This window comes from Watersipora subatra, chromosome 3, assembly GCF_963576615.1.
Source record: "Watersipora subatra chromosome 3, tzWatSuba1.1, whole genome shotgun sequence".
Classification (NCBI taxonomy): domain Eukaryota; kingdom Metazoa; phylum Bryozoa; class Gymnolaemata; order Cheilostomatida; family Watersiporidae; genus Watersipora; species Watersipora subatra.
The window spans coordinates 53474027-53501447 of NC_088710.1; the positions used below are offsets into that span (position 1 = coordinate 53474027).

The 27421-nt window shown below is 35.0% G+C and overlaps 2 protein-coding genes across 2 annotated transcripts; both read left to right on the top strand.

The window, feature by feature from the left end:
* Window positions 1–720: 720 nt before the first annotated feature.
* LOC137390150 (protein phosphatase 1H-like) lies at window positions 721–16722 on the top strand. Its single transcript, XM_068076422.1, has 10 exons — window positions 721–862; window positions 1502–1971; window positions 3587–3713; window positions 4001–4090; window positions 6739–6909; window positions 11123–11235; window positions 13158–13361; window positions 14462–14633; window positions 14774–14931; window positions 15858–16722. The coding sequence occupies exons 2-10, from the start codon at window positions 1658–1660 to the stop codon at window positions 16393–16395; spliced, it is 1887 nt and encodes a 628-aa protein (XP_067932523.1). The 5' UTR covers window positions 721–862; window positions 1502–1657; the 3' UTR covers window positions 16396–16722.
* Window positions 16723–17497: 775 nt separating this feature from the next.
* LOC137389623 (ATP synthase subunit gamma, mitochondrial-like) lies at window positions 17498–23819 on the top strand. The gene is made up of 7 exons (XM_068075682.1): window positions 17498–17605; window positions 18070–18104; window positions 18330–18461; window positions 22066–22267; window positions 22454–22597; window positions 22986–23206; window positions 23524–23819. Exons 1-7 carry the CDS (start codon window positions 17574–17576, stop codon window positions 23625–23627), a joined length of 870 nt encoding a protein of 289 aa, XP_067931783.1. The 5' UTR covers window positions 17498–17573; the 3' UTR covers window positions 23628–23819.
* The last annotated feature ends 3602 nt before the right edge of the window (window positions 23820–27421 follow it).

Below are 27421 nucleotides of genomic sequence, written 5' to 3' on the forward strand. Positions count from 1 at the left end.
CTTTCCTGACTATTAGAACCGTGGATTAAATGCAGCTTAAAATGTTCTTCTGTGTTTCATATTTACTAACAGAACTTTTACTTATTTGAAGTTAGTATATATTACATAATGAAAAATAAATCATCTTTTTCATAATTTGCAAGTTTGTAAATCATTTGCATAAATTTAGTGATTTTGGTTGAACTCTTTGAATATAAAAAACATGTGCCTAATGATTATAAGCCTATCAAGAATCTGCTGTTGAATGTGTGAAAAATGATTGGTTAAAGTTAGTTGTTTAATTAAATATGTTGATCCTTTATAACCTTGATAACCTCAATCTTGAATAAATGATAGCTTTGCTACCAGTAGTATCAAAATTTTCTTTAATTGCTCATGTGCAGTTGTGTGATGTGGACTTGTTTGAGTCTTGAATGTTTTGGTATTAGCAAGTTTTGTTCTGGTTTATTCAGTATTGCAAAACAGTTAAGGATATGTCAATTTGTGTAGAATGCATATATACATGTACTGAACGTGGGTTTACAGTATCTTTGTGTACATGTATTTGAAGTTTGTCTCTCGGCGACAGCAAGATGTTCTATTCGCCATTGTCTGCTCTTGTTCAAAGTTTTAGTCTACGATATTTGTACTATCGCGCTATTGACCATAGGAAAAGTTGCTACTAGTCACCTTAGTCTGACCTTCAGACAGTTTTGCGTGCAAAGTATTATTCAGCGAAGGAGCGCAGCTAGGCCCTTGCTGTTAGAGATAGGTTGTTCAATAGCTTTCGTTGGCATATAGAAGCTGTTGTTCGGCGTGATTGATTAATGCATTAGTTTTTAGTTTACATAAACTGTTCTCATAAAGAAGTATAGAAGCAACGGTAAGGGATTTATGTATGGCTATCACGAAAACATTAGGAAAGTAAGAATTTCAAAGTTACACTGTATTGTTTTATTGTACTCATACCTGCCAACTCTCACGCATTGGGCGTGAGACTCACGCAATCACCCCAATGAAAAAATAAGAATGCGTGAGATTTTTGCCCCAATTTCCACAGTTTTATACATACTATCATTGATACATCAATTGCCCCAAAACCAAATCTCACGCATTGCCCCACTCTTGGGTTGGCAGGTCTGATTGTACTACTTACTGCTGCAGTTGTTGTAATTAAGATATTCTGAAAACCTTTACTTTGATTCATTCTTTGAAAAGGTGTCGTTGAAAGTCACGAATTGAAATTGAAAGTCACGAATTGAATTGAAAGTCAGAATTCAAATTGAAGAGTGGTCGCATTCGTTATAATTGACTAACCGAAAAGTAGTGTTGCCGTGAATGCGAACATTCCAAATGTAGCAAATGAGTACATTCGTATGATTACTTGCTCAGTTTTAGTAAGTACAGCCAAATTGTAATTTTGCAAATACGTTGTATTTGATTTCATGTAACTGCTCATGCGTTGTATAGGCCTACATGGCATATCAATTTGATGTCCTGACTCAAATCTCTTTACTCATAGGTTGACTCATCAAGCTTTTGTTAGCGAATTACGCCTTAGCATCAAATCTAAAGATCAAGACACTTCCCAAACTGGATATTATTTGAAGAAAACATGAAGAAGTGAATCTGCTGCTGTCTCTTGCAACGTTTTTTCTGAATACGAAGACAGTTCGTTATGTTTAAACTTTTGCGCGACTGGAGTAGTGGGTTTACTGCAGTTTCAGAAACGAATGCTAAAAATCCAACAGACAAAGAGAACAACGCTGGAATGGGAAAAGGTAACAAAACCTCAAATCAGAAAAACTTTAAACTAAAGAAGAAAGATGTAGTAGAGGAGCTTCTAAATCTAACAACTAAGTATCCATATTCTCGACCAACGTTTATGGGTCTGCAGTCCTATGACGAGCTCCAAGTAGCTTTAGAACATGCAGAAAGAGTCATTGTTTTGCCCAAGCGGTCTACACTGCCGAGAACTGCTGGATATGCTGAGTAAGAATTCGTTTTATACAAGTTTTAGCTACACAATTACTTTTTGGCATCTTGATTGGGAATCTCCAGTCAGCTAATCTAGCTTGATGTTTTTTCATATTTTAAAATCATCATTTCTTGGAGCGAATGGATAAGAATGCACATGTTTTGGCTAATTTGTTCAAAGGTCTAAACATGTACCTACCATTGGAATAGATACTTTATAAAAAGCTACTTATAAAAACTAGTCCTAATTATAAAGTATTTGCTGTTTAAGAAATTAATATTGTAATAATCAATGAAATGGATTCTTAAAGACGTGAACATAGGTACTGCTTTGGCGGTACAGGAGGTTAATAGTTGATAGGTTGGTAAGGATATGGCATCATTTATTTATTTTTTTTAAATTGGTGCTGTTTTAAATTTCATTTTTAATTGTGTTCTGCCTATCCACTTTTAATCCTTTCAGACTTTTTAAACGTACATATCACTCGTTCCATGAGAAATGGTAAACGGTTTTTTAAGAATAGGTCTGAAGATGTTTGCTCGATGTTCAGGAAGACTTTTTCTTTTTCCTCTTCTGACCACTTGTTACTACTGACACTGGTCTTCCTTGGATTCACCATGTTAGTACTGCAAAGATAAATATGAAGCAATGGCTATTATTATTTAAATGCTGTAGAAGCAAACGATGTGAAAGATAACTTAATTTACAAAACTGCAATGTTGTGAGGAACGGCTGGTGTTATATGTTAGAAATAACTTGATATATCAAGCCAGGTATTTGCTCGAGTTTTACATTATTTGTCGAAAAATTTGTATGTTGAGATTATTGTAAGTTTAGGTTTGACAGTATGATGAATACATTGAGTACAGTTGCTCACTAGCAGTCCTGTTTGAGTGTCTCTATAAATTACTTGAATCCTCTTTAGGTGTGGTATTCTAAGCTGTTGTTTATGTTATACTTTCTGTTCTACTCTTATCTCTTTGTCTGATTGCCTATTAGTACATTTATGACTGTCAGATTTTTCATTCTTTCCTTTAGTTTCAATTATTTTAGCTAATTTTAATTATTTGTTTGCAGTTAATTTATTGCATTTAACTTTATTCAATGTTTTTATTTTTGGCTTTAGTTATCTCCTCACTTTGACATCCTATTAATAAGAAGAAATATGTGCAATTTAATGACGTAGGTACAACATAATGCAAACAACGATGGCTCATTTTGCCGCGTCATTTATGCATCGCGTACCACTGTGCTTCAGTCTCGCGCATAAACAATGACATAATAGTCGTCGAGTTCTGTATGCCGTAAGCCTATACTGTCTCACTTTGTTTCTAATCAAGACAATGACGGACGACCTTGATGATGTCAACTAAGTTATGTTAGCATCTGAGTACATTCTTTGTTTGCCTGAGATTCATAGTCAGAGTTGCTTGCTATATTCCCCAATCTTTATAATACTAGCGTGTCGTATGTCATGAATGCCTCTGATTGTTATATTTTGTGCATGCGTAATGATGCCACTATATCACATCGCTTTATATCTAATCTGTGTTTTATTATCCTAAAGTGGGAAGCCTCTGTACTGTGAAGTGCTTGTAGTGGTGATAAGACATCCTTTCTTTATTCTAGGTGCACAAATGCTGGTAAGAGTATGTTCAATGAAGACCAGGCAGCTGCCATAGAATGTACTCTTGCTGTTGCTGATGAACAGCTTCCTGACCCATTGCTCACATCTTCCGACCTTATCATGGCTTTGGTACATCTTTATCTCTTGATTGTGTCTTTTCTTTCTTGATTTCTGTCATTTCATTTCTTATACTTTTTTGGCGTGTAATGAGAAAACATCAAATTGTTGATGATCCCAATGCTAATAAAAAGTTATACATACAGGGATAGTTTCCTCACCCAGCCAATGATGTCCACAGCTGTGTGTAAACCTTTTATTTATCTATCTGACACGTATAAAATTCTCAGGATACAACTAGCTGAGACAGAGTCTTCTACTTGTAATAAATGAACAAGTAATACTTGCTCTATGTTCAGGATCAGCTGACGATATTTGGAGTGTTTGATGGCCATGCCGGTCCTGATGTTGCTGTCACTGTCTCCCACGAGCTGCCGCATCGGATTAAGGTTAGTTTGGGTACTGGTGAGAGCTCACATCTGACCCCCACAACATGTGGTTGTTTCTTGCTACATACTAGTACACAGGCTTCGACAGACGGGAGCCAGTATCTGTTAGATTAGCAAAACTATCACATTCACCCTACTTCAATATTTGTAGGGCATTTTAATGAGACTATATTTAGCTTTGTATACATATATATATATATAGTATACAAAGCTATATATATAGCTCAAGATATATATACCTGAGGCGAGTGCTCAAACCTGGGAATTTGAGCACTCGCCTCAAGAACTTAGCTGGGAACAGCTAAGATCTTGAGGCGAGTGCTCAAACTCCCAGGTCTCTGGTAGGAGACCCGAGTTAGAGCAGAAATTACCACCCATGCGGGTTAACCGGGGTGAGGAAACAATTTATATATATATATACATATACCAAGCTGAATACAAAGCTATTAAAGCATATATATATGTTCTAATAGCTTTACTAGGAAGAAGGAAGTACACATTTTCATGTGCAAGTCGTTTGTATAGTGAATATGACTAATTGCTCTGACATGCTAGCATTGGTAGGAGTTATCAGTGTGCTTTGTTTAGACCCTAGAGCAAAAGCTATGTTTCCCTTTTTTCTTCGGGCAGATTTTTTTGGTTTGCTGGAATAATTGTTTGCAATCAACGAAATCCACTCATGCATAACAAGGGGGAAATTTTTTGTAATCACTCACATTGTTGACATTTGTTACTGTCATTAAACCATAACTGTCACGAACAACTTTTATCGTATTTACTAGGTAAATCAGACACGCTGATTCCGATTTTGTAATCAAAATAAAGATTAGGCCACTAACTTTCAGAGTAATGAAAGATTTTTTATAGCGTTTTAATATCGGTCTCGAAAACAACACGATCGGCATAACAAGCTCCGCCCATAAATACGTGACGTAACCTAGCTTTTTAAGAACAGAAGTTACGTAGGTATGTTTAGACCGATTTAGAATAATAGAGATGGGTGTTTTAAAATCCATTAATGTCTAAATTCAGCCTTAAAAATAATATCAGTCTTTTCAGAAAGGTAGATAAGCTATTTAGCATTGCATATTTAAAAAGCGCGATAACAACGCTAGCTTGTGATAAAACCGCGCTTTTTGAGCTAATTTTTCTCGGTGTCCAGCCCATTTAAACATCATGTAGCAAGTTGCGAGCAATTTTAAATAGTTTATATCCCTTTCATAAAAACTGAAATTATTTTACAGGCTGAATTTAGATAATAATGAGTTTTAAGACACCCATCTCTATTATTTTAAATCGGACTAAACATTCCGAACTTCCATTCCTGCAAAAGCTAGGTTTCGTCACATATTTATGGGCGGAGCTTGTAATGCCGATTGTGTTGTTTTCGAAATGGACATTGAAACGCTTTAAAAAAGCCTAAATGACTTTGAAGGTTAGTGGACTAATCTTTATTTTGAGTACAAAATCGGAATCAGCGTGTCTGATTTACCTAGTAAATACGTTAAAAGTTGTTCGTGACAGTTATGGTTTAAAATAACAACAAGCTCTGAGCTAGTACTTTGCAACCTGTGGACTGTAGACTAGTGGCCTGTAGACTGCAACCCGTAGACTGCAACCTTTGAACTAGTGGACTGCAATCTGTGGCCTAATAGACTGCAGCCTGTGGACTAGTGGTCTACACCCTGTGGACTAGCCCACTGCAATGCTGTGGACTAGTGGTCTATACCCTGTGGACTAGCCCACTGCAATGCTGTGGACTAGTGGACTGCAAGATGTTGGCTAGTGAAACCACAACTTGTTGAATCATACAGTATTGTAGCATTGTTATGAGGCAGTGTTTAAAACCTACATGTAAATAATGAGATGCTTATCATGTGGTTCATAGTAATGAAGGCCGTGTAATGTGATATCATAGTGCATGTATTAATTTTGTTATCGTTTTGAGCGGCTATCAAGTATATCTTAGTTAGGGCAATCTCTGTACATGAAATAAAAACCTGGCTGTTAAGAGTTAAGCCTCCATTTCCCACATCAATGACAATTTCTTGAAACTCAATAAATGTTAGCCACAGATCTTTTAATGTCTTACTCAACATCATGAGATAATTGTCTTTCACAAGTATGACCTGTTCTCATATACATAGTGTGTGAGTGGTCTTCTTAGGAAGATTAATAGAGCTTTTTATACTTGAGTCAGGAGGTCAAGATTTGATACTAGGATTTGTCATTGTCTATTGCTGACTGGCCGCTCGATACATAATAGTGCATCGAAAGGGATAAGCTCACAAAGAAAAATGGATGTAGTGAAAGTTTCAGCCGAATTGTCAAAATTATATTAGGACAAGTGTTTCTCTCTATTATCAAGCAAGAGAGCTAATAATGTGAATGTTCAATTGAGTTACTTGTAAACAAATACGTAAATTATAGAAATGTTTTTGTCTTAAAACAATAGATGTTAGAAAGTTTCAAAAATATAATTAAACAAGAACTAAAACGTGTGTAAATTTTATTGGTATTGCTGCTATCATGAAATTCTTACACTATCATGGGCAGTTAACTCCTAACACTTTTAATGATTATTACCCCATTTTCATGAAGAAATGTTTATTAGTTGGTCTGTCATAATAGTTTTGAGGTTCTTTCAGGAGCGAATATCCTCCGTCTTGCCTGAGCTGATAATGGCCATGACTGATGCAAGAGAAGAGGACCTGTCACCGCAGACAATCAACGCACCGGCATCGTTTTCCGCAATAAAAAGAAAGCCTACTGTTGATCGGCTCATTACTGGTGCCTTAGAAACTGCTTTCCACGACATGGTAATTAATGTTGTATCTTCTGTATGACACACCATTTTCTTTCACATCGAGCCTCCTAACACAATATCTTAATAGCATTAGCTGTGAGCTCCAACACTGCTGCATAAAATATTAAGTCCATCCGTACGATTCACAGCTGTCAGCTATGTAAATCTGTCAATGATGTTTTGGTTTAGTTATTCTTTATTAACATAATCTGGGGAATACCTTAACACAAAAAGTAGATAGTTTGTGATGAGCTCCAATGTGGATACTGTTTAGTCATCAGAGGGGAGGTAACTTCAGTTTCAGCTGAGTCGATTAAGAACCAGCATTTTCATTGCTTACTGACAATAAGCAATAAAAATGCGTGTGTATAAATATGGTAGGCGTTTCTGTAGGAAGGTCTCGCTGCTCAATGGATTTGATTGATTTGAAAGGTTTCCATGTATAGATTGGCTGATTAAGGAATATATACGCATTTGTTTTTATAACCTATTGACACTTGTGATAGAATCTTCCGGATTATTTCGGCCTCATCCGTGAAGCATGAACTGCGATCGCTTATTGCTCAAATTAATTTCAATTTACAACAGTGGTGCCTGATTTTGAAAATTTCCTACATGGAAAGTTTTTTGTTGTTCGTCATTGGCAGTTTGTATAAAGGATTAGTTTGTGCAGTCAACCGAAATATCTCTCTAAGAAATGTTCACTTCCTTCTCTCCATGGATACATGCTGTAACCCATGTCGGACTACATCAAACAAGCAGTGCACTGAAGGTCAAAAGCCTGTGTTAACATTACAGAAAAATATTTACACTAGAAATTCTCCTGTCGTACAGCCCACGACCAAAGTGATATTGGATAAAAGAAAGAGTACTGCTGGTTGAGAAATGTAATATTAGCAGTCAAATGGCACTGCAGTGCAATAGGAGAACTGCAATGGTAGCTGCAATAGTAGCTGTAATGTACTGGGTGTTATTATGTACAACAAACAGCAATAATGAAAGGAAAATATTATATGTTTATATCTCTTCCCTGCAATAGGAGAAATGCAATATTAGAAGTAAAATGGCAAGCTGCTGTGTAATATACACAGTTTGAAAGTTGGTTGTGTTGAATGTAGAATGGTTTTGACGGCGATCTGTAACCAAAGTGAAGAAATGGGTCATGATCACAGAAACCATGTTGGGTGTGTGAGATTTAGAGTTATCTACACTAGCAGAAGGAGAATATTCTCAGTTATTTAGCAAAAAAATTTGATTCCAGCTTAATTACAGCAGATGTTATGGTCAATAAACTGAATGCATGTTTACCATTAGTGCGAAAACATAGTTCTGAGAAAACTAGTGTTAAAGTTTGAGAAACAAAAACCAATGCACAATTTTGTTTACATTTTAAAACGTCATAGCAACCAATATCAAGAAGTTGTGATATTTATCTAGATTTTTGTATTTATATGCAAAAGATTATGCTAAATTTAAAAATCTAAACATATTTTAGTTGGTTGTCATAGAAATAGCTGTATATCTTTAAGAAAATGTAGGCCTATTACTTAATTTTGCAGATATTAAAAGCGGCTTGGCAGTACCGCAATATTGGGCACAGCCCAATATCATCAACAAAATCTTTAGAAAAACAATAACAGTAACATATTGCACACCATCGGTCACTATATACTTCGATCTTATAAATTCGAATGATTATTTTTATAATTTCGAGTCTTAATTTTGATTAAAAAAGGCTTGTCAGGTTTTAATGGCGATTTTAGGCCAAATTAATCTGTCTAGTTATGTATTATCTGATCAGATGGGTAAGTTTTAGGATATTGTCTACACTTTTCAAAGACTTGGTAACATATTTAAACAGGTTTATATGTGTTTTGTATCGTTATTATACTTAAACGACTCCACATAAAAATGGTTAAATTTTTGGATGAGATTTCGGTACAAGGGTTTGGCTACGGTGTTGATGAATAATTTTCGGGAGTTGTGCACGCGTATGCATTTATCATAAAGCTCCCAAACACTCACTTTGCTCGTGTTTGGTCGTGGGATAATGCTGATAATGTATCTGCTAATCATCAGGAGCGTGACATTGACTTTTCAACCAATGCCATGCATTTTAATTTGGGTGGTCTGTTTAAAGGATTGGATAAGAATATGTTTACCACATGCTAGGGTTCGTCAGGATCGTCACAGTAAGATTTAGTAAGATTTTTAGAATTTCAGTTTTAGAACATGTTGCTCTAGAATGGCTTTGTTGGTGCAAGCCTTAGATTCACGCCTTCAGTATACAACTTAATAATGTTTCGTCATTTTTTAATAATAAACTGCATGCAATATATATTATATTAGCAATATATATTATTTCACCTGTTGCTGTAAAGCACATCAATCAGTTAAATAAACGAGTATAATTAAATCATTGTTGTTGCAGCATGACCTCTAATGTATTTTAACAGGACGATTATAAATCAATATACAATTGTAGATCTTGTGTATTAGGGTTTAAGTACCATGAAACGGTAGGGCTCATTTTTTTGCTTTTTTTGGGCGTGTAATGAAAAACATCATTTTTTAGATGATTCCCGATGCCAATAAAGGTTATACATACATATGGCTTATAAACTAAAAGATTTCATAACTGAATTGTTGAAAATGTAATAAATAATAAAACATTTTGTATCATGATTTACAATCCATCCTCAGCCTACTATCACCACTATGTGCAAATCTTAATACATTCAACATTCAAGTTGAACAATTATTTGTCTCCATCTATGGAGTAACTTGCAACATACGTCAGCAAAAGAAATTTTTTTTTTAAATCAGTTTTATTAGTAAAAGTAAAAAAGCTGAAGAAATTAAATGTAGAAATGAGAACAATTACTCTATATCAAGTTAATTGAAACAATATCTAAGGTGAGGCGGAGTAGTAATGCTGTGTATTGTAATATTCATTCTGCCACTAAACCTACACATTGCTGCACCTACACTTGTGTTTACATGTCTCCAAAGTAAAGTGACAATAAAAACCTCTTTTTCACTGATTAGTACTTTATTAATTTGATATTTTACATATGATTTAGGTCTCAAATTTGTTTTGTCACAAAGTTATACACTGCGTGTTTGTTTTAATGCTATATGTAATTATATGTGTTTATTATTGTTTTTAGGCTTTGGAACGAATTAAACGCAATGCAATATATTCTTCTTATAAATATATATGTTCTGATTTACAAGTTTTTTATGCAAAGAAAATACCAAAACAGATTACTTCCATATGCCAGGGTTTGACTGTATAAAAGCAGTTGCCTTTGAAAGTAGCACCTGCTACATGATATCCCATGCAGTGAGTTGGGTCATATTATACAATTCTCTATTTGTTGATCAGGTCTCATCATGCTGTGCAGCTCATTTTTCAACTTTTCCTAGGGATATTCTTGGTTCAATATAATTGAAGTTATTCTCAAACCTCTGAGAACTTTGAAATACTTCAAGCCATTTGCTGTAGTATTTTTTAACAGAATTTAAATGCTGACAGACCTAACAGCTCTGCTCTACAACCACTAATAATAGTATTGGGATATTCTAACGTGACAATGCATTGTCAGCAACATTAATCAGCGTATCTGATAGTAGTGTCAGCTGCTGACTCTCAGCATACGCTAGTGCTGCACCTTCCAGCTTGTGTGATTCACTGAGTCAGAGTGCATACACCAAGCCTTCCTGGAGTTGTTATCATCAAATGGCAGCAGGAAACAATCTTCCTATATATCTCTCAATACTGATGTGCATGTACCACCATAATTGTTAGAGCAATGTTGTCGAGTGCTGATATAGTGGTTGCAGCCAGCATGGCTACATTCCCACTCTTGATGCATAAAGGCAAAGACGCTTTAGGCTGTTGGTGACATATGGCTTAAATGTCATGCCCATCCTTTTTACAGCCTTCTGATGCTGTTGCACTTTACAATCATGTTCGGTTGTGTTATTTCTAGCACTATTCTGAGACGATTCTAAGAGGGCTGGCCCAGCCAATGATACGTTGAGGCTTTGTCTTACAATGTGTTTTTAGCATTGTAGTTTCTAGCGTTGTAGTCTTAGATTATCATAAGAATAGGAGGTGGAGTTGTGTTCTTTTGATGTCATACATAAGCCCTGCTGAGCTGTAGGCTAGATTACCTTGTTCTGAGGTGGTCTTGTTGTCCAATGTCTGGGTTATACTGTAGGATCGCAACCTGGTAGAGGATGAGACACAGTATACAGTGAAAGGAGGATGCGCCACACTTGTCTCACTCTTCTACGCTAATAAACTCTATGTGGCCAATGCTGGTGACTGCAGGTTCGTCTTCTCTTGTTCAGTGGAAATACTTGATGTGGGCAGTGCCATTTCTATTTAATTCACCCGCTAGCAATAGCTACATCACACTATATCGCCGTGTCTTGGTGTTGATAACACAATACTTTGGTGCTCGTCCGGTGATAATAATGTTCACACTATCACAAACCCATCTGCGTTTGCATCAGTGAATATTCGACGACGTAGTGTTTTCATTCTTTTTAACATTTCTTTCAAAGAAACGTTTTTGTTGTCGTGTGCTACTGTCAAATACTGGCCCCACAGCAGCTATCAGGAACGCAAATAAATAGATCACGGCTATCCGTGACGGCGAATTACCATAGCCGAAATGGTGCACATTGTACAGGCTGTCATTGGTGCTTGGCGAACTATCTGGAAAGAATGATAGCTGCAAATTTTCCCGACGTATCCGCATTGCTTTGTCAAAGCCATCGGTTTACGTTGCATACAGTCAGTGATGAATGCCAAAATGCCTCCAACATACGCCGATATAGTGTGAACCAGCCTTAAGAGAAATCATTACGTAAGTGCCACGCGGTCGCCACTGTACCCTCAGAATATGATGGCACCTGTTCAACTGCTAGTCCGGTACACCTGTAACTACTCCATCTTGTAGTGATGGTCCTGAGTAACTGTTCCTCAGCTTAGCCAGGTTATTTATACGTTAGTTGCGTCATACGTTCAACTGTCGAATGGTATGAACCTTAAGTCCACAGACTATATGAAATGACTGGTTGCTCTATACTATCCTTCATTTTTTGTGACGTCATTTCATCAGTGCAGGACTGTAAATTATCGTGGTCCGTCATCTTTGTAGACAACTTTTACCATTGAAAACATGAAGCTTCTCCAATTAATTTTCGCGAACGCCGCTGATGTTCGCAATTTTGTATAGCTACGCTGAACACTTTTCCAGAGACTTCCGATATAAACTTGAAATAACACAAAAAATACTATTCAAGAACGTAAGGTGAACAAGAATCAGGATTGTTTGTCTACAAATATGGTGGCGTTTCTGCGAACGAGAGCATGTGCATATGAATTTATGGCATTAATGGAATTAATTAATTAAAAAAACGAATGATTTTAAGCACGCTATTGAAAAAGATATGCCCAATTTGTTTGCCAAAATAGTTCGTGACGTTACAATAAATTATGCATAAAATATTTAAATTGTTGTTTATCAAACTATCTGTCATTCAACACAGACACGTCTAATCGAACATCGACTGTCTGTTTAACTAACCTTAGCAATGTGCGACGAGTCTCTACCATTTATAGCTAGTCCAGCTTGTGTTGTGCCTCTGACTAAAGTTTAGTCAAAATCTCAGGCTAATATCTTGTCGCAGTTATTATTCACAGTTTTTTCACCAAACTGACTATCTATGACTAAAATGACAGCTTGCCTTCATTTGCAGCCATTTTGCTCCATGCTGTAGTAGGCAGGTCGAGCTAATATCTATTGGCATAGCTTTGCATGAGGCTGTAGTACTGGTACTGTGACAATTGCCATTGTGAATATGTGTACATATGTGCAGTAGCTCAATATGCTGCCCAATCTCGCTGGTAGGGTTGACAAAATCTTACTGTTCTTGTAGATAATTTAAAAATCACTTTTATGAGAATGTCGATAGTCTTGTTTACATAGTTCACAGTGGTCTTCAGATTAGTTGGCAAGAGTATATGACTCAATAAATTCCACCATTTGTGCCTACTGCAATCTCTAATATGTTGGACTGCTGCCAAAGCACAATTATCTTCAGCGAGGAAGTTGAAGTCTTTTATTGGCTATCTAGATCTATGTGGTGCTCGCTGTCACCCATCACCACTTGCTATAGGCTGCCAGCTTGTCACCACTTGCTATAGGCATAGAATGAACACGATATTTGGGATATATTCTTTAGAGCTGTGATGAGCCTAGCAGGAGAGGCAATTACCATGTCTACTGACTTCACCCCTGAGTACGAAAGAAGACGATTACAAAGCATTGCTGAACGTCACCCAGACTTGCTCGGTAATGATTTCTGCCCGACTCAGTTCACCCAGCGAGTTACTCGTAAAGATGTTGGCACACAGATGCTCTACAGGGACTCCATGATGGAAGGATGGTCAGTTTCCTTTGCGCTGCCAGCATTGCATGCTGCTAGTACTGCATACTACCGTGTATTGAATACTGCTTGTATTGCATGCTGCTTGCATTGTATGCTGTTTGTATTGTATACTGCTTGTACTGTATACTGCTTGTATTGTATGCTGCTTGTATTGTATGCTGCTTGCATTGCATGCTGCTTGTATTGTATACTGCTTGCATTGCATGCTGCTTGTATTGTATGCCGCTTGTATTGTATGCCGCTTGTATTGTATGCCGCTTGTATTGTATGCTGCTTGTATTGTATGCCGCTTGTATTGTATGCCGCTTGTATTGTATGCTGCTTGTATTGTATACTGCTTGTATTGTATACTGTTTGTATTGTATACTGCTTGTACTGTATACTGCTTGTACTGTATACTGCTTGTATTGTATGCTGCTTGCATTGCATGCTGCTTGTATTGTATGCTGCTTGCATTACATGCTGCTTGTATTGTATACTGCTTGTACTGTATGCTGTTTGTATTGTATACTGCTTGTACTGTATACTGCTTGTATTGTATGCTGCTTGTATCGTATACTGCTTGTATTGTATACTGCTTGTATTGTATGTTGCTTGCATTGCATGCTGCTTGTATTGTATGCCTTTTGTACTGTATGCTGTCTGTACTGCTTGCTGTCTGTATTGCTTGCTGTCTGTATTGCTTGCTGTCTGTATTGCTTGCTATCTGTATTGCTTGCTATCTGTATTGCTTGCTGTCTGTATTGCGTGCTGTCTGTATTGCTTGCTGTCTGTACTGCTTGCTGCCTGTATTACCTGTTACTTGTATTGCGAGGCTCAAGACAATAGATTTAGATGCGAGGAGATCTCACTTCTACCAGGGCTTGTTAAGGTCAAATTCATTGCAATTTTCCAGTGTATGTTTTTAGAGATAACATTGATTGAGTTCACCAATTTGGCCTTTCTTATAGGTTGTGTAACAGTTTGTAATTTTATTGGACGAGATTGTATGCTTGCTCAACACAGCTATATTTTTTGGTTGATTTATGTACCAGTCATATCAAGGTGTTAGGTTATTCTTTGGTGTTTGTATTTGCTGGTTTCTTTACTTGTTGAAGGGCATATAAGACAGTTACTCAAGAGGATTTACGGTTTCCGATGATTCTTGGAGACGGACGGCGATCCAGGCTTCTGGCCACAATAGGGTTGACTCGAGGTCTTGGAGATCACAATTTAAAAGTATTTGACTCCTGCATCAAAGTGAAGCCTTTTCTCACTTGTTTTCCTGAGGTGAGTAAAATGAGAGATTATTTATTCATTATTTTCATGTTTACATCCTTTTTTAGTCTACAACTTATAGTTGAACATGATAGTCTATTCATGATATCTGGAAGTTTATAAATCCTTACTTTTCATTTGTAATTATGCAGGTCAAAATATTTGATTTGGTAACGCACCACCAGGAGCTCAGCGCTAATGATGTGCTCATCATGGGCACAGATGGATTGTGGGATGTTATAACCAACCAGGAAGCTGTTGATATGGTTAATGAAGTTTTAAAAATCTCTCCAGCAAGTGATGTTACACGGTATGTTTTGTACCCGCAAAATTTGAAGCGATGTTTTTTAAGCGGAAATGTTTGCTAGTGCCAAATTTTTTTGATGCAAAACTGGTTAAAAGACATACTGTTATCTTTGCTCGTGGCATATGTATTACCGCTGCCACCTACAGTACAAACCTCAATGAGACCTCATAACATTAAACACTTTAGTTTTTAGGGATTGATTTTAAAACATAAATTTCAGATTCTTCAAAACGTTTTAAAAATCAGCTATGAAATGATGCTACTTCTTTTAATAAAACTGCTTCTGTGCATTTCAAATTTTTCCTAAAACATTTTTAGTTACACCAAATGCTACTGATTTCCTGTTGCAAATCGGCTGCTCAACCATCTCAGACCTAGTCAGCCAGTTGAGCGATTGTCCTCTATCTAAACTAGTACCCCAGCAGTGTAATGTGCCGTGAGAGATCGTCAGGTTGGCCGATAAAGCACAGAGTATAACTATGTGGACAATTATTCATACAGGAAGGCAGTCAATTGGCACAAGTGTTCGGGTGTCGGGCTACTATGCCAAATGGCATGAGTCTTAATCCCTTGAATCTTAAAGGAAGCAATCCATTACCCCAACCTCTAACTGTGGCTCCGAATAGACAGACACGGCTCTTTTTATAGTAAATATTGGTTTAAAATTAATTTGCACACAATTGAAGCGTTTTTATGAAATATTTTAAAATTGAAGTCTAGATTTTAAGTCAAAATTGATTGCTTTAATATGGTTAATTTCAAACGTTTTTTATTTTTATTAGTATAACTAACAGTGCCAGGCTCAATAGTCACTTATGGCACCTGAACACCTTCATGCAATCCAAAGGTTATCATTTGCTACTCGTCAGCTCTGCATTGAGTAAATCTCTTGTCTATTTGTTGATTATCAGCCCTCTGCTTCACTCCAGGTATATATCAGCTGCCCAGGCATTGGTTTCCTATGCGAGAGGATTGCTAAAGGCAGACAGAAAGGATGTCTGGTTGCTTAAGGGTACAACTTCCTATGCTTCTCATGATGACATCTCATGTTATGTGATCCCACTGCTAGCAAAGCCGCAAGATTCTGTTACGGTTTCTGAATCACTTAACACATCGAATGATGCGAACTCCGAGCTAAGCAGTACCAGCAATGGAGAGGAGTCTTCACCATCCGGTTCTGACGCAGAAAGTGCAAATTCGCAACAAACACATGATAGCACTAGGGCAGCAGGTGCTAACGTAACTAGTAGTAGCTCTCCAAGTGTCTCCCCAGTCAGGGAGAATATTTCCAATAATGTTGGCCAGTTGAAAGCAGTGGATGATAGTGCTCAAGGTGAGCAAGAAGGTGATACGCAATCAATTAGATTGGACAGTACGAGTGGCGAGGAGGACAGTGAAACGTTGAAGAAACAAGGTTTGACAGTAAATGAAGCTGAGGCCGATAACCCCGTCTCCACAGATCTTTAAGTTTTTGTTGGTGATATATCAAGTATTGCTTTTGAGTTCTACTGTATTGAGATTTTATTTAAACATTCATGTTAAAAACAAACACCAAGGCTATTTTGGTTGCTATACCTGACTACCAGTACTATGCAGTCAGATTTAATGCATTCTTTTTGTATTTATTCGTCCCCATAGTTTATGTTTCTCAAATCATTATTTATTCTATTATAGTTTCCAGTATCCAATATGGCTGTCCTGAGGTTTTTATGCTTTTAGCTAATTTTGTTTTTTGTTATTTGTATTTCATTGGAAGATGCTCAATTAGGTGAATAAATCTTATTGTTCAAAGGATGTAATTGCTATTCAATGTTTTGATTTCTGTGAAAAATTTTAAATTTGTTAGAAGTCTAGATATCCAAATGATTCTGGTAATCTGTATACGTGGCTCCAACTGAAAAGAACCTTTGGGACTGTAGAACTCATATATCAGTTGATGCTGTAATGCTAACCACATCCAGTAAACTCCATTATTTCCACCAAAACCTTTCTCTGAAGTTTGTTAAGCAGCATACTATATTTTGTAAGGGATATTGTTCTCTTCTACAACATTTCTGACTGACTAATGCAAGTTAGTCTGCACTGATCTACATTAAAAAATTAGTCACATATGCTGATGTGAATATATACTTGCTTTATACTTGTCCATATAAATTTATGTGCATGAATGCTAGCAGATTTTTGCTTACTTGCAAATGCTTCAATTTTTCTTGCCAATGCTTGCTGCCTTTCAAATGTAATGGTAAGGCTTCTTTTAAAATTCATTAGGCTACCTGTTATTTCTTGCTTAGTATCTTCTGCATTAAAAAACCTTACTCTCTTCTCTTAAGCTGTTTTGTATTCTTGAAAACAAATTTGTTCAGCATTTTTTCAACAATAATGGTATTGGGTTAGTTTTGCTGCGACGGAAATAGCATTTTTTATAAATACTGTACGTATGTCAACTAGTGTGTTGTGACGAGTAGGAGTTATAACACCTAAAGCTAAAGGGTGAAAACTCCTACAAAATCGGCCGGCGTATTGATCTCTTCATTGTATCACTACAAAGAAACGTTACTGTTCCGCAGATGTTTATGCGCAGGACATTTCCGGCGCCGGCTCTTAGAAAGTAACATTACTGCTGTTGTCGAGCTTACAGCTACAAAATGTTGAAGTCAGCCGGGTTCACTGTACAATGGTGAGTAACTTTATCGAAACCATTAACATTCAAAGGTTTTAAATTATTATGTTTAAGGCTTTAGCTTGGATAATGATAAGTTTGGTTCCAAAATTACCTCAGGATTGGTAATATTTTAGTGTGCTTACGGTATGTCGAGCAGTGCCCTGTTTGCTAATCGACAGCAACGTTATTTGAGAACTGTTATGCAAAATACTTTTAAAATATTTGTAGAACAGTTGCAAGATTTTGAAATGTGGAAGAGGTGTAATTAGGCACATTGTATTTGTAATGGCAAATGACTTCCATTATACGTCAGAATACGCTTGAAAAGGATACGCTTTTCAAGCGTATCCTGCACTTATTCCTGCAGACGCCGTCCGATATAGCTTTAGAATCTAAATGCATTTTAGAAAGATCCAGGTGGACAGAAGTTTGTAGACTTTCAAAAGTTGTTTAATATTTACAATATTTTGCTGTTGTAGTTACCAAACGAGAAACATGGCCACCTTAAAGGATAGTGAGTATCACTTCAACATAGGTCATATTTGATTTTTGCACTTTTTGAATTACTAGCAAATTTGCTACTGTCTTCAAAGACTTGGTAGTTAATTTTTGCTGTGTTCCTTGATTTTTATTGAAGTGAATATCTTTAATATATATATTTACAAAGTAGCTTTACCTTACATTTCCCTAGTCAACTCTTGTGCATGCGGATTCTCAAACATTTTCACACATATTTTAGTTGCTTCTCGTTTAAAATCTGTCAAAAACATTCAGAAGATCACCAAATCAATGAAGATGGTGTCTGCAGCCAAATTTTCAAAGGCTGAAAGAGAGCTAAAGCCTGCACGAACATATGGAGTTGGAGCTACTAGTAAGCAATTTTTTTTCTTTCTGCTTGTATGTTTTAGAGTGTTATGCTTGTCAACAAATAAAGGTAAGGTAAGATTTTTACTATGATAATTGCCAGTTTTTGGACCCTTTTAAAATTTGACTGAAAATATACTTTAGCATGTAATTTTACAAAGAGTTGTATATTTTCATAATCTCTACATTTTATTCAATCATTATGCGGTACAATATAATAAATATGAACTTGAAAATGAAATTAAACATTTCATTTGTCATTGAGTAAAGTGTCATTCAGTTTTATCATTGTTCCTCTCTGTCTATATAATATATATATAAATCTCAAAGTTTGTCTGTCGTTTGTTTGTCCAGCTTTAGCGATAAAGTTTTAGCAACGAAAAATCACCGTCGTGCTAGATAGGAACTCACTACATTCAAATTGCAAGTCTACTAACAAGGCTGTATATCTTTTTCACGATTGCACACGTTGAATGTGTACTTTTTATTATTAATTAATACAGTGTGCCCTCGGATTATGATGCCCCTGTTAAGATGTTAAGATTCATTTCGCCTCATTATACGAAACATGATGTTATTTCGTCCTCGCCACGTCAGGGCGAATTTTTTAAAAACTTCATGCCATATGATATCAACAAAAATTTATCTCAAAATTAAAATTTGGCAGCCGGTGTACTGATTATGACGAAATAATGAAAATGCCGATATGCTGCACAATTCCTGAAAGGGATATATATACAATGCTAGCTATCTCAGTTGAGTGTTATTCATTATAAGTTATAGTAAAAATGAATTCGAAAATAGATAAGTGATATAATTTTAGCCTATGACACAGTTGAAGTTTAGTAAAATACATACTAAAACTTTAGCTTAAAGTATGTGTTTAGTAAGCTAAATCCATTTAAGTTAAATTCAACGTTTATGTTATACGTCTGTCTTGAAGGCAAAAACTCTTCACAGTACATACTGCACGTAGTACATTGTAATGTTACATTTAGTTGCAGATCATAACCACTAAATACACTAAAGTTACTGTAGGTAACTATGTATAGTTACTAAGCTTAACTTATTATTTTGTTACTAATTCTTAATATGTACAGTACGTATATAAAATTTTGATTATTTTTACCAGGAGTACTTGCATTAGATACTAATTACTAGGGGTTTCTATACCACTCTATACAATATTTTCGTTTTACACTGCCAAAACTGAAACGACTTAAAATCAGATAATTGTATTAGTTCACATTTCTATTTAAACACCTTTACAGTTGTTTTATTTTTTCTCTTAATTTATTTCAACTTAACACTTCTTTTATGATCTGAAATTTAGAGGCTACAGCTGTTTGAAAACCTTTACAGCTGTTTTATTTTTCTCTTAATTTATGTGAACTGCACAAAACACTTCTCATGATATGAAGCTTGAAAGTTGGAATGATAACTGTTGTTATATGTTAAATAAAAATAAATTTTTTGTTCATTTACTTTTTTGATTACTCGGGCAATGTCTGGCATTCTTCTACATTGGTATAAAAATAAAATATAAATTCTTAAATGTTCTCAAAGTAAAGTGAAACAAGTTTTGTTACAGTTTAAATATAATTCACAAACATTTTAATCTCTCGGAACCAGTTTAACTGTTAGTACCAATCGCAATACACTTGAATACAGCATCTGGCCGGTCATTACAATTTGCTGTGATAATAATAAGCTCACTTGTAAAAATTGTTATAGTTGCCTTACTACTCCATCCAAATGAACTTTTTGTAAATTAGAAAATTTGACACTTCTAGCAATTTTTTTATAATTTAATAATTGGTCTTGAAAAACCTGCGTTGCAAAAAAAATACATTGTGAACATGACACTCTTATTTAACTATGATTATCATGCCAGCAGCGCAAATTTCAAGTTATTTCAGTGCTTTTCCTCAATAATGAATAAAAGAAAGTTGCAAAAGAGATCATTGTGAAAATTGCTCTCTATTGGTTTCAATAACAGGCTGGTCTTACCCTCTTTTAAATATATAGTAATACTGATGAGGGTATGGATGAACAGAGACGACGGTCACAGTCATTACTCTTTAGTGCATGTATAACTACAAGACCATTAGTGATTTGCCATGTAAACAAATACCAATCTGGTAGTAAATTTTCATTTAAAATAAAGTTTTTATATAATATACTGTTTACTTCGTCTCTGCTTTACACTAATGAGTAAGTTAATGTGCTTTTGAGATATTCTTGTCACTTATTTTTTTGGTAAATAACGATATAGCAAAGCAAACATTAATTAACACTAATTAATTCCATTTTTAATAATGTGTATATAAATAGTATCGTTTCGAAATTATAATTTTTTTATTCTTACTTGAAATTGAATAGCATTTTTTAAATAAAATTATCTAACAAGTATTTCATATTTATTTTTAATATGTAACGTACTACATTATATTCATTGTTTATTCAATTTTAATTTACATTTATTATCTAAATAGTAATTATTATATTATTGTCTAAATTTATAAATATGATATACGTAATAGTATTAATAATAGTTTTATTATTATTAATTAATATAACTAGTACAACACTCCATTAAAATATCACCTCCTACGCTCAGATTAGAACTGCTATTAGTAAATATTAATTGTTCATATTCTATAAAATATTTATTATTAGTGTTTCAAATTTATGTTAGTTATCAAGAATTTCACAAGTAACAAGATGAGTTACTCATTTTTAGAGGAATTGATGAAAAAAATTTTTAAATAATCTTCAATAAATATATTTATTTTTATTAACTGCAGCATCTGTATATTGATGCAATTTTATTTGAATTAAATCACTTTTAATTTAATAATGGTTATGGTGTTAATCTCGATACATCAACTGAACAATAATGGTTTTACTTAGATCAGTTTAGGAATAATGTACTATAATAGCTATGTAGGCTACCTGGTATACTACCCTACTACTGCAACTAACATATGCCGTTTCAAATAGGCCTTTAAAAAATACCACCTAAATTGAAAGAAGGTAAGAGTTACCTAAAGCTTTGCAAAGAGCAGGAAGAAAAAGCCAAAAACAACAGTCAGTCGTGTCGCATGTATTATTACAATATGACTGAGGAGAACAGACAAGCTAAGAGTATGCAAAAGTATGCAAAACACCAAAACGATATACATTGCACTATATTCCTGCAAGTCAGTAAACCTAGAGTAACCATAGTAAACATATGCTACCGAATTCATTAGTGCCTTATGACTATCATTTTGTCCTTTTGTTGCATGCATTTGCATTCTGACAAGACATCACAAAATCGTCAATGCATGTCGATATATTGGCTGATTTTTAAAAAATTTTCGAGTTTTAAATAGCCAAGATATTATATTATGACGTACTAAGATTTAGTAAAGTTTGAAAGATTCACTAAATTTCACGCAAGATTCTCATAATAAAGAATCTTGCCCCTAAGAGAGTTTAATGTTTAGACTATTGCGACTGTATGCAAATTTGTACATCTGTGATCTTTTAAAATAGTCTTTATTTTGAGTTTTTTATCACCAATGCCGATCATAACCTATAATGGTTGTCAATTGTGATTATTGTAGCATTTTATGATAAGTTGGAGGTAGAGGCTGACAGCAGCAAGCCTAACCACCTTGTAGTGGCCATTTCATCGGACAAGGGTCTTTGTGGTGGTGTCCACTCAGCCATTTGTAAAGCTATCAAGGCTGAGGTGGCACAGAAGTCTGCAGATGTTAATGTCAAGATTGTAGCTGTTGGCGATAAGGCCAGGGGAATTCTGGCAAGGTTAGTCACCCATATTCGCAGAAGACCCAGAAGAGTATAACACATTCTGTATTATATATTTGTAGGATTCAACTCGCTTTACCGTTTTATCATCAAACAGACAGAAGATTATGGTTAACGGATAAAATATCAGAATTTCAGGCCACTGGTACAAATACCAGTTGCTATTTTTCATTGCTGTTGCAGAACACACAAGGAAAATCTGATGATGGTGTGTAAGGATATTGGTAGGCTACCACCAACCTTTGCTGATGCCTCTGTTGTTGCACAAGAAATTATCAACTCTGGATATGACTATGAACATGGCACACTGTTTTATAACAAATTTAGGTAAGGATAACTTGTGCTGTTTCCTGCACGCATTATGTTTACCTATTTATATCACCATAAAGTTTTTGCAGGCTTTATTGAATGTAGCCCAAAACATTATATGTACTTGCATTCTAGGGACACAAGTATCATTCATTGTCAATAGAGATATTTTTTACAATTACTTCTAACCAATTTTGGTGTTACTTTTTTTTTCTCACTGATAGGGATCCTGTGAAGTTAACCCAACATGTCATCAGAAGGTGTACTAAAAAATTCAATGTTAAAAAGAACATAACTTTTAAAAAAATTAATTTTGTACCACCGTTACGCTGTTAGAATCAATATGTAACTGCTGACTAAATAGTGAGTGGTACCACATAGTTAAGACATACATCTATTTATGCAGGTCTGTCGTGTCTTACTCAGTCACACAACTGCCTCTCCTCTCACTTAATACTGTCTCTGCCGCGGAGAACTTGGCATTGTATGACAGTGTGGATGAGGATGTGCTGACAAGCTATAACGAGTTCGCATTGGCTAGTCTTGTCTACTTTGGTATGAAGGAGGGAGCAGCCAGTGAGCAGAGTGCAAGGATGACAGCCATGGATGGAGCCAGCAAGAATGCAGGTATGGCGCCCATTAGAAAGAACAGCTGTTTTCAGCACAATTATTACCATAGTTATTACGTCAAGCTGTGAAATGATATCTTAATAGTTTTTGATAGTTAATCATTTACCTATCTCAGACTGAATAACGTTAACATGATATATCTTGTACACTACACGCTAGTTTGCACCCATAGTGATCTAAGTAGAACATACATGTATCTGTCTCTCTTTTCTAATTAATAATTATAGCTTGGATTGCATTCTCTCGAACATAATTGATTTTATGTAGTGTGACGAGTTGAGTTTGAATGTTATATGAAGTTATTCTTACTGCAGGTGAGATGATTGATAAGCTAACACTTACATACAACAGAACAAGACAGGCTGTCATTACAAGGGAACTTATTGAAATCATTTCTGGAGCTTCGGCGTTGGAATAACAATGAGTAGTTTGCACTCGAATCGTTGCTGTCGTTCATCTAAGCAATACAATAAAATGGACGGTGTTTAAATATTTTATGTTTGTATTTTGAAGTTTGCTTAGGTGATTTTGTGTTTTGCAAGTATGTACAAACTGAGTATGTTTTTCTGTATGCAGAAGCACTGGTCAAATACATTCTTTGTTAGTTTAATACACGCCCATTTCGCATGTCCTGTTGCATGCTCATAACCTATGAAGGTCAATGGACAGGCTTGCAGGTATGTAATGGAAAAGTCGTATAAAAACAATGCACTGGCCAGTAGTATAGATTGGTAAAGTACATGTACATCCGACCATGACTCAACTCATGCAATCAGAACACTTTGTTAGGCGAAGCAAAAGCGGAAAGCTATACAGTAAATCAAACAAAAGCAGCAAATTATGTGAACAATAAGGAGTTGTCTACTTCTGATCATCACTATTGGCAGCCAATAAATATGGATTGAGTGAACTGCTTCAGGCAACATTTTCTGGAGAGTGAAACATAGTTGATTTCACTGAGCAATTGAATGTCTAAGCCAGCTTTGTTCTTAAAAATGTTGAAACTTTTTACAGAGGCAACCATTAAACAAAAATTTATAAATTACATACTCGCATAATGGCTGGCTATTTCGCCGTCCTACAGCTTTCATTGTTAAACTATTCGATCATTCAGCATTGCTAAAACGTACCTTAAAAATATCCACTGGTAATATCATAAATATAGTAAGGATTTACTATATTTATGGGGAATATTATGTTCTGTGACAATACTAGTTAGAAATGTTTTTTTCATGCATAATAGGCTTTGTAAAGAACATTCTGTGTCAAAGTAACTTCTCTGTCTATTACACTTACCTAAAAAGAATATTTAGTTTTGATGTAATTTCCTGCTGGATCGAGTTATGTGTTATATTTTTTTATAATACTGTCGGCCAAAATATTAATAGCGGAAGCAAATATTATTGATCAATTAATCTGAACACGACTTACTAAACAGGCACAGCACTATAACCTAATTTGTAAATCCCTTGATAATTACATTGCTACTACACAAATTTTAGATCATATTTACAAAGTTAGGCACTTGTAAGCGTATTTTGCAGTTTTTAATGTGTAGACAGCCAAACCTTGATATATGAAGCTTATTAATTCCTATCACAGGCAGTAAATGTGTAGTGTAAGATCAGTAGTTCTGATATTTCTTTCATATGTCAAAATTATTAACTGTTGAAGCAAATATTTTTATAAAAATACATTGTATTCTGTTCTATTCTCAGCCTAAAAACCATGGTATACACACTTCAAATATGTATTAAAACTATGTAATGTATATGAAACTAGGTATGTAAAACGGCTCAAATCAAAGAACTAAATTTAATGATCAACTAAATTGACCAAATAATATACAACACAAAAGCTTTCTATGGTTACCTTAACAAACCGCGGAAGTGTAGAATAGTTTAGTGTAGAATTGGCAATACATGTACTTAAGTTCATTGGTAGAATGAGTGATAAAAACATTGTGTAACTTACTCAAACGTACACTAGATATGCTTTACATTGTTTACATTGTATGTCCAATGTGTACATATGTAGAGGTTATCACAAGTTGGCAATTGTATAGGTTTAGTATTAAATGAAGTGGTACAATCAAACTTTGACATAAGAAGTTAATTCATTTAGTATTTGTTTTGTATATTGAAACTGGCCAATGTTGTAGCAAATATTCTTATTATTTCAATTCGCTTCCAAAAGTCTAACTTAAAGTGACTGCATAAAGCTTTATAAACATAAAACACAAAGCATTTTGTAAAACTACATGCAAAAGATCAAATAATATGTAAATCATTCAATATTTAATGAGATGTAGTTATTGTCATTCAACATCTACATTAAAGGCGAGTAAATGGATGTGTAGCCCTAGTGATACAGAAAACAGATGGCGCGAGGGATTCAAGAGCAACCGAGATACAAAACTAGCTTAAATTGAACTGTGAACTTTTGATTTACGTAATAAAATTTAGACAAATAGGTACTCTGGAAGTTGAGGTTTCAATACTTGGTTTGTATGTCGAAACCATTTAATGCTAGCAGCAAATATTCTTATAAAAACAGGTTCTGTTGTTTAAGATTTAGAGCTATTTCAAAATTGAACTCAAATATGCATACTAAAAATATTTTCTTTAATATACAAGTTTCATCATGGGATGAAGACATCAAAACTGCTTAACTTAGTATGTAAAGTTGATTCTTAGTCGAGGTTTGTCGCAAAGTCAAATTAGACTAAACTTTTGTCATATGAAGTAATTTATGCCAAGCGACTTCCAGAATTTCTCACATCATTCTATTAGCAATATTTTTTTATGAGGTATTCACAAAATATAGAGTAGTAGTGTAGTTCAATTCTTGTATCTTTTTGTGCAATGGGACTTAAGCAGTAGCCACTTACACCTGTACTGAATGCCTGTTGCTGTTTCTAAGAAGTTCACTGTGCAAAGTTGCATCCTTCAAAAATCTGCACACCCTGATGAATTTAAGTTCTCCATTTTGCTCTACCTTTTTAAAGTAATACAAAGTGTTGAGCTCAACAACACACTGTTTCAAATAATGCCTAAAGCTTTCTTTGAAACATTTTATCTTGCCTCTTTGCTTGTGTTTACCAGTTCTAAATTCTTCACATGATTCGGGTATCAGTGGTCTTCTATTCGAATAAAATGACTTATTCTTTTCAGATTGTTCTTGACTAAACGTGCCTCTATACGAGAAACTTGAGGCGCTTTCCGTATGCTACCCAGGTTTCTGAACCATAGCTAAGCGTTGTTGGCGTAAAAAATGCGTGTACCATAATCTTTGTATTTGTGTTCCGATTAATGAAAACTATAGATATCAGGGGTGGATCTAGAAAAAAAGTGTGTGGTGCAAAATTTGTGTAATATATTTAGAGTGGGAGGGGGTGCGCGAGGCGACCCCCTTACCTGGCCCCGCGCTAGCGGAACTTTTTGAAATTTAGGCATCTTAGAATGAAGGAGAGGTGTGTTTGAGCCCAAAAGAGTCTAATCATTTATTTGCAGCAAACAACAAGTTTAGAGGTAAAAATTGACATTAGATATGATTAATTAAATTGATGTTTTATAATGTTCCTTAAGCTATTTATATCAAGATTACATGTAAACAGAAAGTTGACAAACATTTGTGCAATAAAATGAATTCAAGACAAAATCAATCACAAAACCTCAACAGCCATTTGGTTTGGCTGTGCAGAAATTAGCCATAATTTCTGTAAACTACCATAAAAAATGTTTCGTAGTATTAGCTACATAACGATGCTATTATAAAACAGATATATTAGAGCGTACTTTTTTGAATTGTTGTTTGTTGTCGAAAAAAATGATCCAAAGTTCGTTCTTGACCTTTCTTTTGAGACATTTTGCTTTCAAAATTGCTTGTAGTACTTCTTTCGAAAAAGTTGTGGCTCAATTGGGGATGTTTATTGGGACCACTCTCATTTGTTTATAAGCTAAACAAATTTGGGTCAATGTAATTAAAACTGGTTCGTTATAACGAGCTCTACTAGGCCGTTTTTGTTCCTTTTTTCCCAAAGCAAGTTCTCAGTGAAATGAATTATAATTTACTCAATTCTTGATGGATTTTAAATTTTTTTTTAATTTTTGCCATATTTATGGTGGTGCATTAATTTTGCACCATATGCACAGTAGATCCGTCCCTGTGAAATTCACTTACTATTCCAAACTGTAAATTCAAGTCTGTAGA

Bases quoted from the DNA above. Each gene is read 5' to 3' on its own strand.
- LOC137390150 (XM_068076422.1), top strand. From the start codon at position 1,658: ATGTTTAAACTTTTGCGCGACTGGAGTAGTGGGTTTACTGCAGTTTCA. The intron at 1,972-3,586 runs GTAAGAATTCGT...TCTTTATTCTAG, and splicing joins AGAACTGCTGGATATGCTGA to GTGCACAAATGCTGGTAAGA. The intron at 14,634-14,773 runs GTGAGTAAAATG...GTAATTATGCAG, and splicing joins TTCTCACTTGTTTTCCTGAG to GTCAAAATATTTGATTTGGT.
- LOC137389623 (XM_068075682.1), top strand. From the start codon at position 17,574: ATGTTGAAGTCAGCCGGGTTCACTGTACAATG. The intron at 17,606-18,069 runs GTGAGTAACTTT...TTGCTGTTGTAG, and splicing joins GCCGGGTTCACTGTACAATG to TTACCAAACGAGAAACATGG. The intron at 18,105-18,329 runs GTGAGTATCACT...CACATATTTTAG, and splicing joins CATGGCCACCTTAAAGGATA to TTGCTTCTCGTTTAAAATCT.